Source organism: Fukomys damarensis, unplaced genomic scaffold (assembly GCF_012274545.1).
Source record: "Fukomys damarensis isolate Sample0158 unplaced genomic scaffold, DMR_v1.0_HiC HiC_scaffold_37, whole genome shotgun sequence".
Lineage (NCBI taxonomy): Eukaryota > Metazoa > Chordata > Mammalia > Rodentia > Bathyergidae > Fukomys > Fukomys damarensis.
In genome coordinates this window covers 41,809,940-41,821,894 of record NW_022900949.1, presented here as the reverse complement: position 1 = coordinate 41,821,894, position 11,955 = coordinate 41,809,940, and the positions used below count along the sequence as shown (strand labels likewise).

At 52.3% G+C, this 11,955-nt stretch overlaps 1 protein-coding gene across 1 annotated transcript; it reads left to right on the top strand.

Annotated features, from left to right (window-relative positions):
* The first annotated feature begins 4,757 nt into the window (after positions 1–4,757).
* On the top strand, positions 4,758–8,570 carry LOC104856231. The gene is given in 1 exon segment (XM_010615531.3): positions 4,758–8,570. A coding segment is annotated over 1 exon segment (3,723 nt). The 5' UTR covers positions 4,758–4,847.
* The last annotated feature ends 3,385 nt before the right edge of the window (positions 8,571–11,955 follow it).

The following is an 11,955-nucleotide window of genomic DNA, read 5'->3' as shown; positions in this document are numbered from 1 at the left end:
TTTTTTTTTTTTTTTTTGGTTACTGGGGATTGAACTTGGGACCTTGTGCTTGTGAGGGGCAGGCAGCGGAACCACTTAGCAAATCCTTGGCCCTAGTGGCTCCTATTTTGAACACAAGTGGTAGGAACTGAGGGAAGGAGCTGTCTCCTTGATGGGGCTCAGTATGGGCAGAGACAGAGGGAACAGTGAGTACTAGAGCTCCCAATGGCAGGGCACCCTCCCCTCTCCCATCTGCTCCCTTCTAGGTTGGTTTAGTTACCTGCACACCTGTGGCCAGTTGTGGGCTGGGCATTTAGGATCTGGGATACATCAGGGATAACAGGGGCTTGAAACAGTTGGTATCCAAGATGACAGAATGTAATCTGTTTTGAACCACTGCTCCCTTCCTTATGACATGAGTCCCTTGGGATATCGTAGCCTGGACATGGAGAATTAGAGGACCCAAATAAATTGGCTCTACTCCTGGGATCCATGGCAGTAACAGCTTCCACCAAGCATCAGTCCCTTCAGACCAGGGAGACCCTCTTCAAAGAAAAAATGACTTCCTTAGGTAGCTCCACTCACCTTCCCAACATGGACTTATGCCATAATCTCTCTGATCAAGTCATGTGTTTGTTTTTGTTGGTAGTGGTTTGGGTTTTTTTGTGATTTTTGTTTTTGAGACAATCTTTCTATGTAGGTTAGGCTGGCCTTGAACTCACAGTGTAGCTCAGGCTGGCCTTGAACTGGTGCTCCTCCTGCCTCAGCCTCCCAAGTGCTGGGACTACAGGTGTACCACCGTGCCTGGCCAGTCATCTGTTTCTACAGCTGTTTCTGCTCTCCACTGGGCCTGTGTTGTGTAGGGTCCCTGAAGGAGAGCAGCTTTTTTTACAAACCCTCTGGAGACATGGTTGGAGGTCTCTTTCAGGCAGTCATAAAGCCATGTGTGTTTTTGGCAGGATTTCTTCACCATCCCCCACCATTTATACTGGCTTCTGGATGGGGGGTTCTTCCTAGGGGGTGTGAGAAATTTACCTACCCCCTAAGCCAGCTGTGGGCAGCAGTCAGGGTTGTGCCATTGCTCTCCCTCTGGGCTGGTGCGGCTGGCCGTCTTTCACGCAGAGTTACGTAAGCTGAGTCAATTGGGACTCAGAGCGGTTCATTGTGGGCTATTTTTAAGCTGCAACACATCACAGCAGAGGGGTCACTGCACTGCCAGCTTGCAGGGAAGGTTGTTTAAACATCTGTTATTTAAATTTCCCTGTTTTACTGCTTAGAAGCCCTATCCCCTCAGCACTAGTGAGTTTTGCCTTCCATATCCCAGATTAGGAGAGGATTATCTCCCCTCACCCAGCTGTAGGCTCTCCTAGTGTTCTGTCCGTGGCTGTTTTTCTCTGAGGTCAGGTAGTGGGGCCAGATCTTTTACAGCATGGTTCTGCCTCCATTGGAAGGGTATGTCCTGGCTGGGAAAAAGCTTCAGGGAAGCAAATGGTCGAGGGCTCCTATGTCACTTGGGTAGTTCCAGGAGTGGGGGTCAAGAGAGGGTGGTGGAGACTGAGAATGCATCTCTTTCCCCTTTTGGCCTCAGTTTTCCATCAGCACTGAGAAAGAGTGAGATCACAGATTCCTCTGGGTCTTTTAAGAAGTCTGACTTTGTCTGGGCTCTGCTAGCTGGAAAGTCCTCCCTCCACAGACTCAGATGCTATGCTACCCACCTACAGCCTTAGGAACAGAAGGGCTGGTGCATGTGCTCCTGGACATTGGACAAGGGTGAATCTGTGGGGAAACAGTCCTCATTTTTGCATCCTTTATAAAGTGGATGGCTATGCTGGAAGTCCTTAAAGGCGCCTTCTGATCCTAGGTTTTTGGAGATGGCCAGAGTCTTCCTAGGCCACTAAGAGTGGAAGGAATGTGGGCCTAAAGAGCACAAGCACAGAGACTTGACAGATCTAGCCACCTCCTGAAGGCTGTGCTGGAGAAGCAGGCCTGTAGACCTGGTAGGCTATAGAGCTCCCAATAATGTAACCTTTTGTGCCTTGATGACCTACCTTCCTGTCACCTCTCTACAGTCCCAAAGACATCCTAGGTAATAGGGTTTTACCTTGATCTACAGTGGAGGAGGGCTTCTAGTGTGACATGCCTCTCTCCCCAGGGTTTGGCACTTTTCCCTAAGCCTGTCTAGGAGGTGAGGTGAAGGTGAAGGGAAGACAATGCCAGGACTTGCCTTTATAAGGTTGAATCCATCTGAGTTCCTTCCAGCTCCTCCCTGCACCCACAGCCCTCAGCCTGGGGAATGGGCTCAGCCTGGGGGAGGGGTTTTCTAAGTTGCCATGGCAACACATTGTCCCTCCTCACTTCCCAGAATCAGAAATAGAATTGGACACCCTTCCTCCTGGTGAGATACTATTTAAAAACAAGTGGGTGGAGGGCACAGGGGCACTATCCCCAGGGGCTGGTCAGGAAGGGTCCAGATTGGCTGCCTCCATACCTGCCCTGCTGCCCCTCTCCTCAGCTGAAAGAGATGGAAATAAACTTTGACCGGTCAAGAATTCTCAATACAAGGAGTCAGCCTGGCTTGCAGCATGTATAGCTGCTCCACAACACCAGGTTCCTGGGAGGGCACTAGCTTAGTGTTACCAGCAGGAAAAATACCCCTCCCACAACTGAGCTACCTGCTAAGCTATCCAGAGGAAGAGCAGATCTATGGGTGTGGGGCTTGGGGCTTCAGCATTAGAAGGAAGGCATGGTAGCTTCGCTTTGTGCCTGCCTGGGATTGGTATGGCATCCACTCCAGTCACCACAGCTTCCTGAGGTTGCCATGGGTCTAGAGCCTGGTGGCCTAGCTTTGGACTCTGGTTCTATGGTACACTAGCTAAGGCAAGCCTCTCCCCCCTTTCTGGGCCTTGACCTTCCTCATCTGTAGTAAAGGTACAGTAGTTCTCAGTTTATGCAACTGCTATGAGGCTCAGTTGCATGTTCTACATATTGCTCTGAGCAACATCAGTCATAGTCATTTCTTCTCTAACCTCTTTTGCTTCCCAGGTAGGAAAGCTCTTCTCTCTCCCCAATGCCAACTTTAGCCTTCTTCTTAAGCCAGACTCTTCAGCTGGCCTTTCTCTCTTCCCTCAGGAGACCCCAGGCCTGTTTGTAGGACCTTATCCCTGGAGAGGAGGGCCCTACCTCACTCTGCAGGAGATACAGGATGGCTCAGTCATCAGACAGGAAGGGAACTCTTTAGGCAGCCCTCCATCCCTCCCTGTTCCACCTAGGCACAGCCCAGCTCCAGTGCTGCAGAGACAATAGAGGTTGCTACTAGATCAATGTCATGAAAAACAACTAGCTTGCTCAGACCACAGTGTAACACAGTTAAAAGTATTCTGCACATATGTGTGTATACACATGGATGCACACATATGCACAACCCACAGATCCTTGGATTCTACAACCTTTCCTGGATCAGAGCATGAAGGAAAATAGTTTGACCCCCTGGTGCCTGAGCTGTCTGTCCTGGTTTTAATCAAAGGCTGCATCTGAAGATGGGGAAAGGGCCCAGGGGGGCCTGAGAGGTGGCTGAGTCAGGCTTTGCCTGGCGCTGAGTCAGGAAAGTGCAGATGTAGTGTGGTGCTAGCCTTGGTCCCTAGTCACATAGACTCGCACTCCATGGCCAACTGCAAACACTATTTTTAACCTCTGTGAAAACACACTGCTTCGGAGGACAAGCCCATGGCTGTATTCTCCACAAACCTGTTTCCTGGGTGGAAATACTGAGGCCTGAAGGGATGCAACCCTGGAAGACAAAGGAAGGAGGCACAGAGCTCAGTGCTGCCCCACGTCAGAACCTCCGGACCCAGATCAGGACAATGGATGGCTCCCTGGACTACTATCTAGTCCTATCTCATGTGGTGTAGGCCACCTCTGGGGCCGTGGAAGAGATCAGGAGGATCCCACTCCTCCCTTCCCTTCTGTCTCCATCTAAGAAACATAGGGTGGAATTGCCCTCCTAGTCTGATAGCTTACATTTCTTACCCATCTAACCCATGTCTGGGTCTTTGTCCAGTTTTCCTTACTGTAAATCCAGCTCTGTGCTCCTGTGTGTTCAGTCCTGCACCTGCAACATACCCACTGTCTCTTCCATGCCCCATTTTGTAATTGTCCTATGTCCCAGCCTTGGACCCAGTGCCCTGCCCCCTTTATAGCAAAGGTGAAGCTGACACAATGTGACAAGAGCTAGAACATTCCGACTTGAGGATTCTGAGCAGAGGCTCCACCCCCACCCCTGCCGCCCCCATCCCCACCCTTCTGGGATAATGGTCCAGAACTTAAGGGACATGTGGCTCTGGGGAGGGGGCTCTGTGAGGCACAGGCATAGGAGAACCATCTGGAGCTGCAGAGACTGCCAAGGAGCTGCTGTCCCTGGAGCCGGAGCTGGGGAACATAGTGGAGAAAAGCCTGGGCCTGCTGGGCCCCACAACCTCTTTTGTCTCCTAGGACTAAATGGTGAATGGACTTTGCCTCACTCCCACAGGGCCCATTGCTATGGGCCTCCTCAGAGTCTCCCTTGCCCACCTCTCTCCCCTGACCGTACCTGAGCCCCTTTTGAGGTGCTGCCCTCATGCTGGGGCTGGCCTGGGCATAGGAGACACTGGTTGGGTAAAGTGTGAGGAGGCTGGCTTATAGCTGGTCAACTTCATGGGACCCAGAAGCTTCTCTACCTCACAAGTAGGGGCCCCAAGGCAGCCTCCTACCCTTCAGGGGTGGGGCTCTGGTTTGTCACACTGTCACCCCCCCCAGGTCACTGGGGGCTATGATGTGCTGTGTCACCATAGCAATGAAGTAGGCACAGGGCACCTAGGGCATGGAGCAGGACAATGGAAGCCACCAAGAAGGTGGGGGGCGATGATCCATCAGGCCTCCAGGGCTATCCCTCGGCCTGCAGCCAGCAATTGGGGAGTGGCCTCAGAGGATCCCAGGGACCATGGATAAACTCAGAATCCCTGAACTTCAAGCAAGTGTTGTCATCACCCACCAAGGCCATCAGTGATGAGGCCTGTGGCCCAGCTTCACAGGCCAACATCCCTGAGCCCACTCATCAGGTACACCAGGACCTTGCTCAGCTTAGCTCCCCATGCAGCAATGTGCAGGCCTCCCAGGATGCCCCAAAACTCTCTTCAGCTAGCCTGTTCACAAGCCGCATCGTGGGAGCCCAACAGGATGTGGTCATGGACGATGGTACCCTGAACCTACCAGTGTGCACGTGTAGTAACAACACTGGTGACATGAGCCAGCACGGATCCTGCTGCTCCCGGCTTCAGGTGCAGATTGGGAGGAAGGGCAAGGCTCCAGCTAAAGTCCTGGTACACTGGGGCAAGGGTCCCTGCAACATTGACCATATAGTCCCAGTGAGCAGCAGGAAGAGTTGACAGCTACCCAACTTCCTCTCAGGAAAGGGTGGTGAAGCTGAAGACCAAAGTCTTCTGGCTTCAGTTCAGGCTCCAGCCCAAGATCAGGGGGAGAGCAAGAGCTCATGTCCAACTCAGGCTCCTGCCCTAGTTAGAACTTCTTTGTTGTCACCAGCTCCTCCAACTCCAAGTCAGGCTACTAATCCAGCTCTGGATGCAACTCCTGCAGCTGAACCTTACAACTGTACCCTTGACCACCCAATTGCTAACACTGCGGTCACCAAAGGCCTGTCTCAAAACCTCTCCCACAAGAGGTGTGGCAATCAATGGCCAATCCTCTCAGAATCTGCTAAAATGGTCACATCTGGCCAGAACAAAGTGAATTTCTACTCTGATGGGGAGCCTCCTACCTCAGTACCCAGTCCAAAATTGTTCCCAGACCACTCCCAGGAGCACAAGGTTGCTGGAAGGCAGGTTCCATCTGAACAGCCTGAGAACCTGACAGAGAAGTCTCTGGCCTATACATCCAGGCCAGATACCCCCAAACTAGGGCCAGAGCCCCCAAGTCCCCCCAAGTCCCCAAGGAATAACCAGAAGATTTGCAGTTCTCAGACAGACAAGCAACTCCCCAATGTCTGCAAGAGCAATTGCTCTAACGTGCCACTGTCTGCTAACCAAGTAACCTGTTATAAGCAGTTATCACCTCCATCTTTCAGGGAAACTGTGCAGATGCCCTCCTCCAGTGCCCCTACTTGTCAGCTCCAGGAAGGTGTAGAAGACTGTGTGCTGCTGTTTGATATGGCCACAGGCAACAGCAGGATTGGGCTGCTGTGCCATGACCCTATGGGCTCATGGGCAGTGCTGGTGGGCCTCATGCCCAGCCACCCATCTATCTGTGCCCCTGAAAATACCCTGTCCACCCAGTCACTGGCCAAGCCCATTTTCTCCCCTGCCAGTGATCATTCCAGCTTCTGGTCCACCACAGCCTTGTTGTCCAGCCCTGTGCCTTCTAGTCTCTCATCTGGCAGCTACCGAGAGGTGGCCCTGGTTCCCAAGGAGGCCAGGCTCAACCTGAAGTCACAGAACTCCCCTGGTACTGAGACACCTACCAGGGTTGGGATTCTCACTGGACATATTCCACTGGGAACACCCCTCCAACTTGGTGAGGAGATACAGACTTATGCTCCTGATTCCAGCTTATCTAAACCTGATGCCAAAGAAAATGAACTTAGTCGAACCATCTGGATGTTGGAGTCCTCCCCAGATGCCTCCAAGGTCCAGATCAAGAAACTGAAGTATATGAACTCTACTTCACCAGCCAATATCCAAGTGGTACCCACATCTTTGCTCCAGCAGGGTGTAGGCAGCAATAACCAGATAGACAACATTACCACTCACTACAATAACCCTCAGGCTCAAGATGCTGAGCAGGCCCCCCTCACTGACCAGACCTTCCACAATGGGCAGAACCGCCTTGCTAGACAGCTACCTGTAACTGAGCAAGACTTACTAACTGGGCATCCCCCCTCTATGAGGCAGCCCCCTTTCAGTGGGCAGACCCCTCTCACTGGACAGACCCCTCCCACTGGGCAGCACCCTCTTGCCAGACAGCTTTCTTTCAATGAGCAGACACCTTTGACCCAGAAGCCCCCCATCATCAAAGAGCCCACCATCTCAAGAAGAGCCTTCACTTCTGAGGAGCCTGGCCAGCCCTCCATCCAGGAAGAAGAATCCTTGGACCTGCCTACCCATGTAGGGGTATTTCAAGTGCCACTGACTCCCAAGGAGAGTTGTAACTATGTGAATAGAGACAAAGTTGGCACTGGTATCACTCAGAAACCCAGTTTGCATCAGCTTTCATCATGGCAACTTGGAAGCTGTTTAAGGGTCCAGGAGGAACAGCCTTCTCTAATCACATTTATCACACCTGGCACTGGTTGCAAAGTCTCGCCCATTGCCATCATGGGCACTGAGCACCAGAGTGGGAACCAGTTCAGTGTGACAGATGAGGACATTGAGCATTCATCAGTGGTTGCACACCTTGGTCCACTCCATGGGGCCTACTATGAGCTGGTGTCTACCATGGATACCCTGCCAAGTCGGTCATCAGTGCTTTGCCACCATGCATCAGGCCCCTACAAGGACATGTCAGCAGTAGTGATTGATACAGGCATGGGATTCACCAAATGTGGACTGGCTGGAGAGGACCATGTCCTCACTGTTGTACCCTCGCAAGTTCAGCTGTTGCAGCACTCAGCCCAGGGCCAGCCCCAGTATGTAGTCCCTGAAAACCAAGACAGATCCTACCCAGTGCTGAACCGAGGAGTAGTCTCTGATTGGGATGCACTAGAAGTGCTATGGCAGCACTTGTTCTATTGCAGGCTGCGGGTGCAGCCTGAGGAGCTGGCTGTGCTTGTGGCTGATTCACCCATCTCACTGCGAACCAACCGAGAAAAGGTAGCTGAGATACTCTTTGAGCGTTTCCATGTGCCAGCCATGCAGACAGTGCATCAGGCCCTACTGGCACTCTATGCTTATGGTCGTACCACTGGGCTGGTGCTGGGCAGTGGCCACGGTACCTCCTATGTGGCACCCATCCTCACTGGGCACTCGGCCCCGCCTGACACCTACCGGCTGGATGTGGCTGGTGCTGACCTCACTGATTACCTGGCTCAGCTGCTGCTGGCAGGTGGCCACTCACCACCCAAAACAGGGCTGGTCCACCAGATTAAAGAAGCCTGTTGCTATGTGGCCAGGAATATGGAAGCCGAGCTGGCCTGTACCCAAGTCCCAGTGGACTTTATGCTCCCAGACAAGCAAGTTATCACACTGGGCTCTGAGTGCTTCTGCTGCCCAGAGGCTCTCTTCCAGCCCAATCTGCTAGGTCTCAACCAGCCAGGCCTCCCACAGCTGGCCCTGCTAAGCATCAGTCGGCTGGAGACCAAACAGCAAGAGCAGTTGCTGGCCAATGTGGTACTGGATGGTGGCAGCACCCTGCTAAGTGGCTTCCCTGAGCGCCTGAGACAGGAGCTGGGCCCCGGTGCCACTGTACTGGGCTCTCCTCACCGTGCAGTTGCTGCCTGGCTTGGAGGCTCCATCATGGCATGCAGGGACTCCTTCAAGAGCCTATGGATCAGCCGCCATGAGTACGAGGAGGAGGGCCCATGGGCTATCTACAAGTACCAGTTGTGAGCACATAAAGTTATGGTTCTGCTTACTTTAAGTACTGATGTATGTTTCAGGCAGAGGGTGGTACAGGGAAAGCAAGAGTCCAGATATGGGAGCAGGGATGGCTCTCCCAAGGCATACTCTACTTCTGTACTCTGGAATTCTATGAGCCTAGGCAACCTTCCCTTTCTGGAGAGCCCGAAGACTCCTTGGTTAACACTGACTTTGGTCTGGCCTGACCTTTACTGCACCCCAAGGGCAGCTACAGAGAGTGGCTGCTGTGGGTTTTGCCCCGTTGCCCTGACAACAAAGTACAATTACCCTTGATTGCCAGCTAGTTGCCATGGCAATTTCAGACATAATGTAATAACCCACACAGCCTGGAGTGAGTCATGAGGTGGGGGTGGGGGAGCCCCTTCCCCTAGCTCCAGAAGATTGTTTGCCCTTCCTTATCTTGAGCTTTCTTCTGGGGACTGAAACCAGCAACATGGACAATAGCCAAGCAGTTCCAAAGATGGCTGGGGGTATGGGGCATTGACCTCAAGGGAGAGTCCCTTTTAGAGTCTGGCTTCTCTGGAAGGATTGCCTGGTAACAGGCACCTCCTAGAATCTGAATCTTGGCTACAGCTCTAGTCTTGGGTGGGGGTTGGGGGTGGGGCTTCTGTCCACCAGCCAGAGAATGATGATATGGAAACACTGGCTGTTGGTCCCTAGAACAGGGACTAGAGAAGATAGAAAAGTCCTGGATCCTGGATGGGAGGCGGCACAACCTGGGGAGGTGGGTAAGACTCTGGTTTGCTCTCTGGGCTCTGGATATTGAGGCTAGCAACTTATCTTGTCCCCCTAACTTTTCAGCTTTGGTGGCAGCCAGAATACACACTCTCTTCTCCTCCCTATCCTCCCAACTGTAGTGGCTCCTTCCTGAAAGGTGGCCAGGGTACAGACCTTCTCAAGAAGGTTCTCATAGAAGCCACTGAGCATTGCTAATGCCATTGCCTCTGTTTTTCTCAAAATCTGCCCCATGCTTAAGTGCCTCCTGCCATCCCTGAGGCCAAGTGGGTAACTAGAAGTCACGTCCTCTGACCCTGGCAGGCTCTGAATAGGGAGTGTAGAAACAAGGCATAGAGTTGGTGCAGTCCATTGCCTAGAAAAACTGAGAGGATGGCATTCAGCTGGTACTAATGCCCCCTGCCCAGAGGGCAGCTAGAATTTGATGCTAAAACATTGAGGCCAGTCCTCTATGGCTGAAGGCTCAGCAACGAGCCACGCCTTTGTGTTGCCCTCTACAAATGACAAAGGTCTACCTATTCTCTCTCTCTCTCTCTCTCTCTCTCTCTCTCTCTCTCTCGCTCTCTCTCTCTCTCACACTCACACACACACACACACACACGCAGACCTAAGAGCAAGCAACTACCCTGGTGGGGAGCTTGGTAAAAGTCAATAATGTATGGTCACCATAAACACTGCCTGCCCCTGGGTTTAGTCCAGCCTTTTCCCATGTCCTGTTCTCATAGCCTGATGCAGCCTCCATAGTCCAGACTTGTGTGAGGCAGGAAGTAGATCCACACACACGTGCCAGCAAGCATGCCTGGGTACACGCAAAATGCAGACACACGTGCCCCTGGGCAACACTGCATACTCTGTGCTGTCACCATTTCCTTTGGCAAAAGAGAACATACACGTGTGCACACACACACTGCCACGTGTTCTCACCCACATGCACACACAGTGTGCACATTACCAGGAAGAGGTAGAATACTGCCAGCAGCAGGCAAGGCTGTAGGGAGCCACCCCTTTTCCTGCCTGTAAATCCCCATTCCAGCTTCTCCTTGGATCCACGCCTAGATAACCATGACCCTAAAAAAAAAGAAAGAAAACGTGTATATGGCACATGTAGGGTCAGCAAGCCATTGCTTGGTTACCCTGTACAACTCAGAGACCCATTGTTTTAAGGGCAGTGGGCACATGACAGGAAGGTCTGAGTGCTGAGCCATTTATTCATTTTGCAGACATTAGCTGAGCACACTGAGGTGAGAAACAGGCTCTGCCCTACACACACCAAGTTTTCCAGGAGATTCCTCCTCAGCAGTGGGGTAGGTATTATGACCCAGAACACTCAGAATCCAGCCCACAAGTGGCAGCAGCCCGGTCTAGAGGAGGTGATCCGAAGCCATAGAAAGATGTGAATGGCTCCTCAACATTCTCACTGGAGGAAGTTTTGTTTTGTTTTGAGACAAGGTCTTGCTCTGTAGCCCAGGCTGGCCTTGACTCACTATGTAGTCCCGGCTGGCTTTGATTTCAGGTTGATCCTCTTGCCTCAGCCTCCCAAGTGTTGGGATTACAGACCTGCATCACTATGCTTAGCTCTCTGGAGGAAGGTATTGAGGGGCCTTGTTTGAGACAGTCATTCCCCAGGCTGGCCTTCAGTCCCTGCTCCAGTGTTTCTTCTGAAGAGTGGGGGATGCCCTCATCCTCCCACATCAGGGCAGAATACAAGGTTAAGCAGGAGGAGTGAGGTGGGATGAATCCCAGCTTCTGACATCGAAAGGCCAAAACCTAGCTTCGAGCTGGTGCTCAGAGCTTCTGAGGGGAGCAGGGCTAGTGTTGAGTCCATATACCTCCCTGGCAAAGGACAGAGTCATAGCCAAGGATTTCCTTCAAAACTTCTTCCTAGCTGTTCTGAATTTTCTCCCTTGTCACACGCCAGGCCCGATGGGCCTTGGTGCCACAGTTCTCAGGTGTCCTCATATCTTAGTCCAGGATGCAGCTCATGAATTGTTTGAGGATGATTAGACTGAAAAGAATGTAAACTCCACACCACATTATGGGTGACTTTTTTTGGGGGGGTACTGGAGATTGAATGCAGGGCTATATACCCTGCACATTTTATTTTGAGACAAGGTTTAAGTTTCCTACATGGGTACTCCTGCCTGGGTCTCCCAAATCATAGATGACTTTTATAATTTGGGCAATTCAGCATCATAGGGAGGGGGTACAATGTGTCAGCTAACCTGGCTGGGACTTACATTTGGGACTTTGGCTTTGCAGGTATTGGGGACAGGATGGTCTGGAGCTCTCATACACTCCTGTGTGTTTATTGTGCCTAGATAGGGATGCCCAGAGGTTATTCATGTGGCTTTTCCAAGTGGGTCTCTTCCTCCTTTGGGTCTGGGTTAGGGAGGGAACTGGGCAGAATCCTGGTCAGCTCCAGCGCTCAGGCTTCTCCCCAGTTCTCCAAGTCCTATCCCCGACTCTGGGCATAAGGCTCTTCGGGCCCCTGCTGCCGGGTAGGGAGTTAGAGGGCCCAAGAGAGCCACGAAGTGTCCGGCCCAGGGTCACCGGCTGCACTGCCAACCTGCTTGCTCTCCCCTTGGGGTGGGATTCCAGCCTCTGGCTCCGCCAGGGTGGG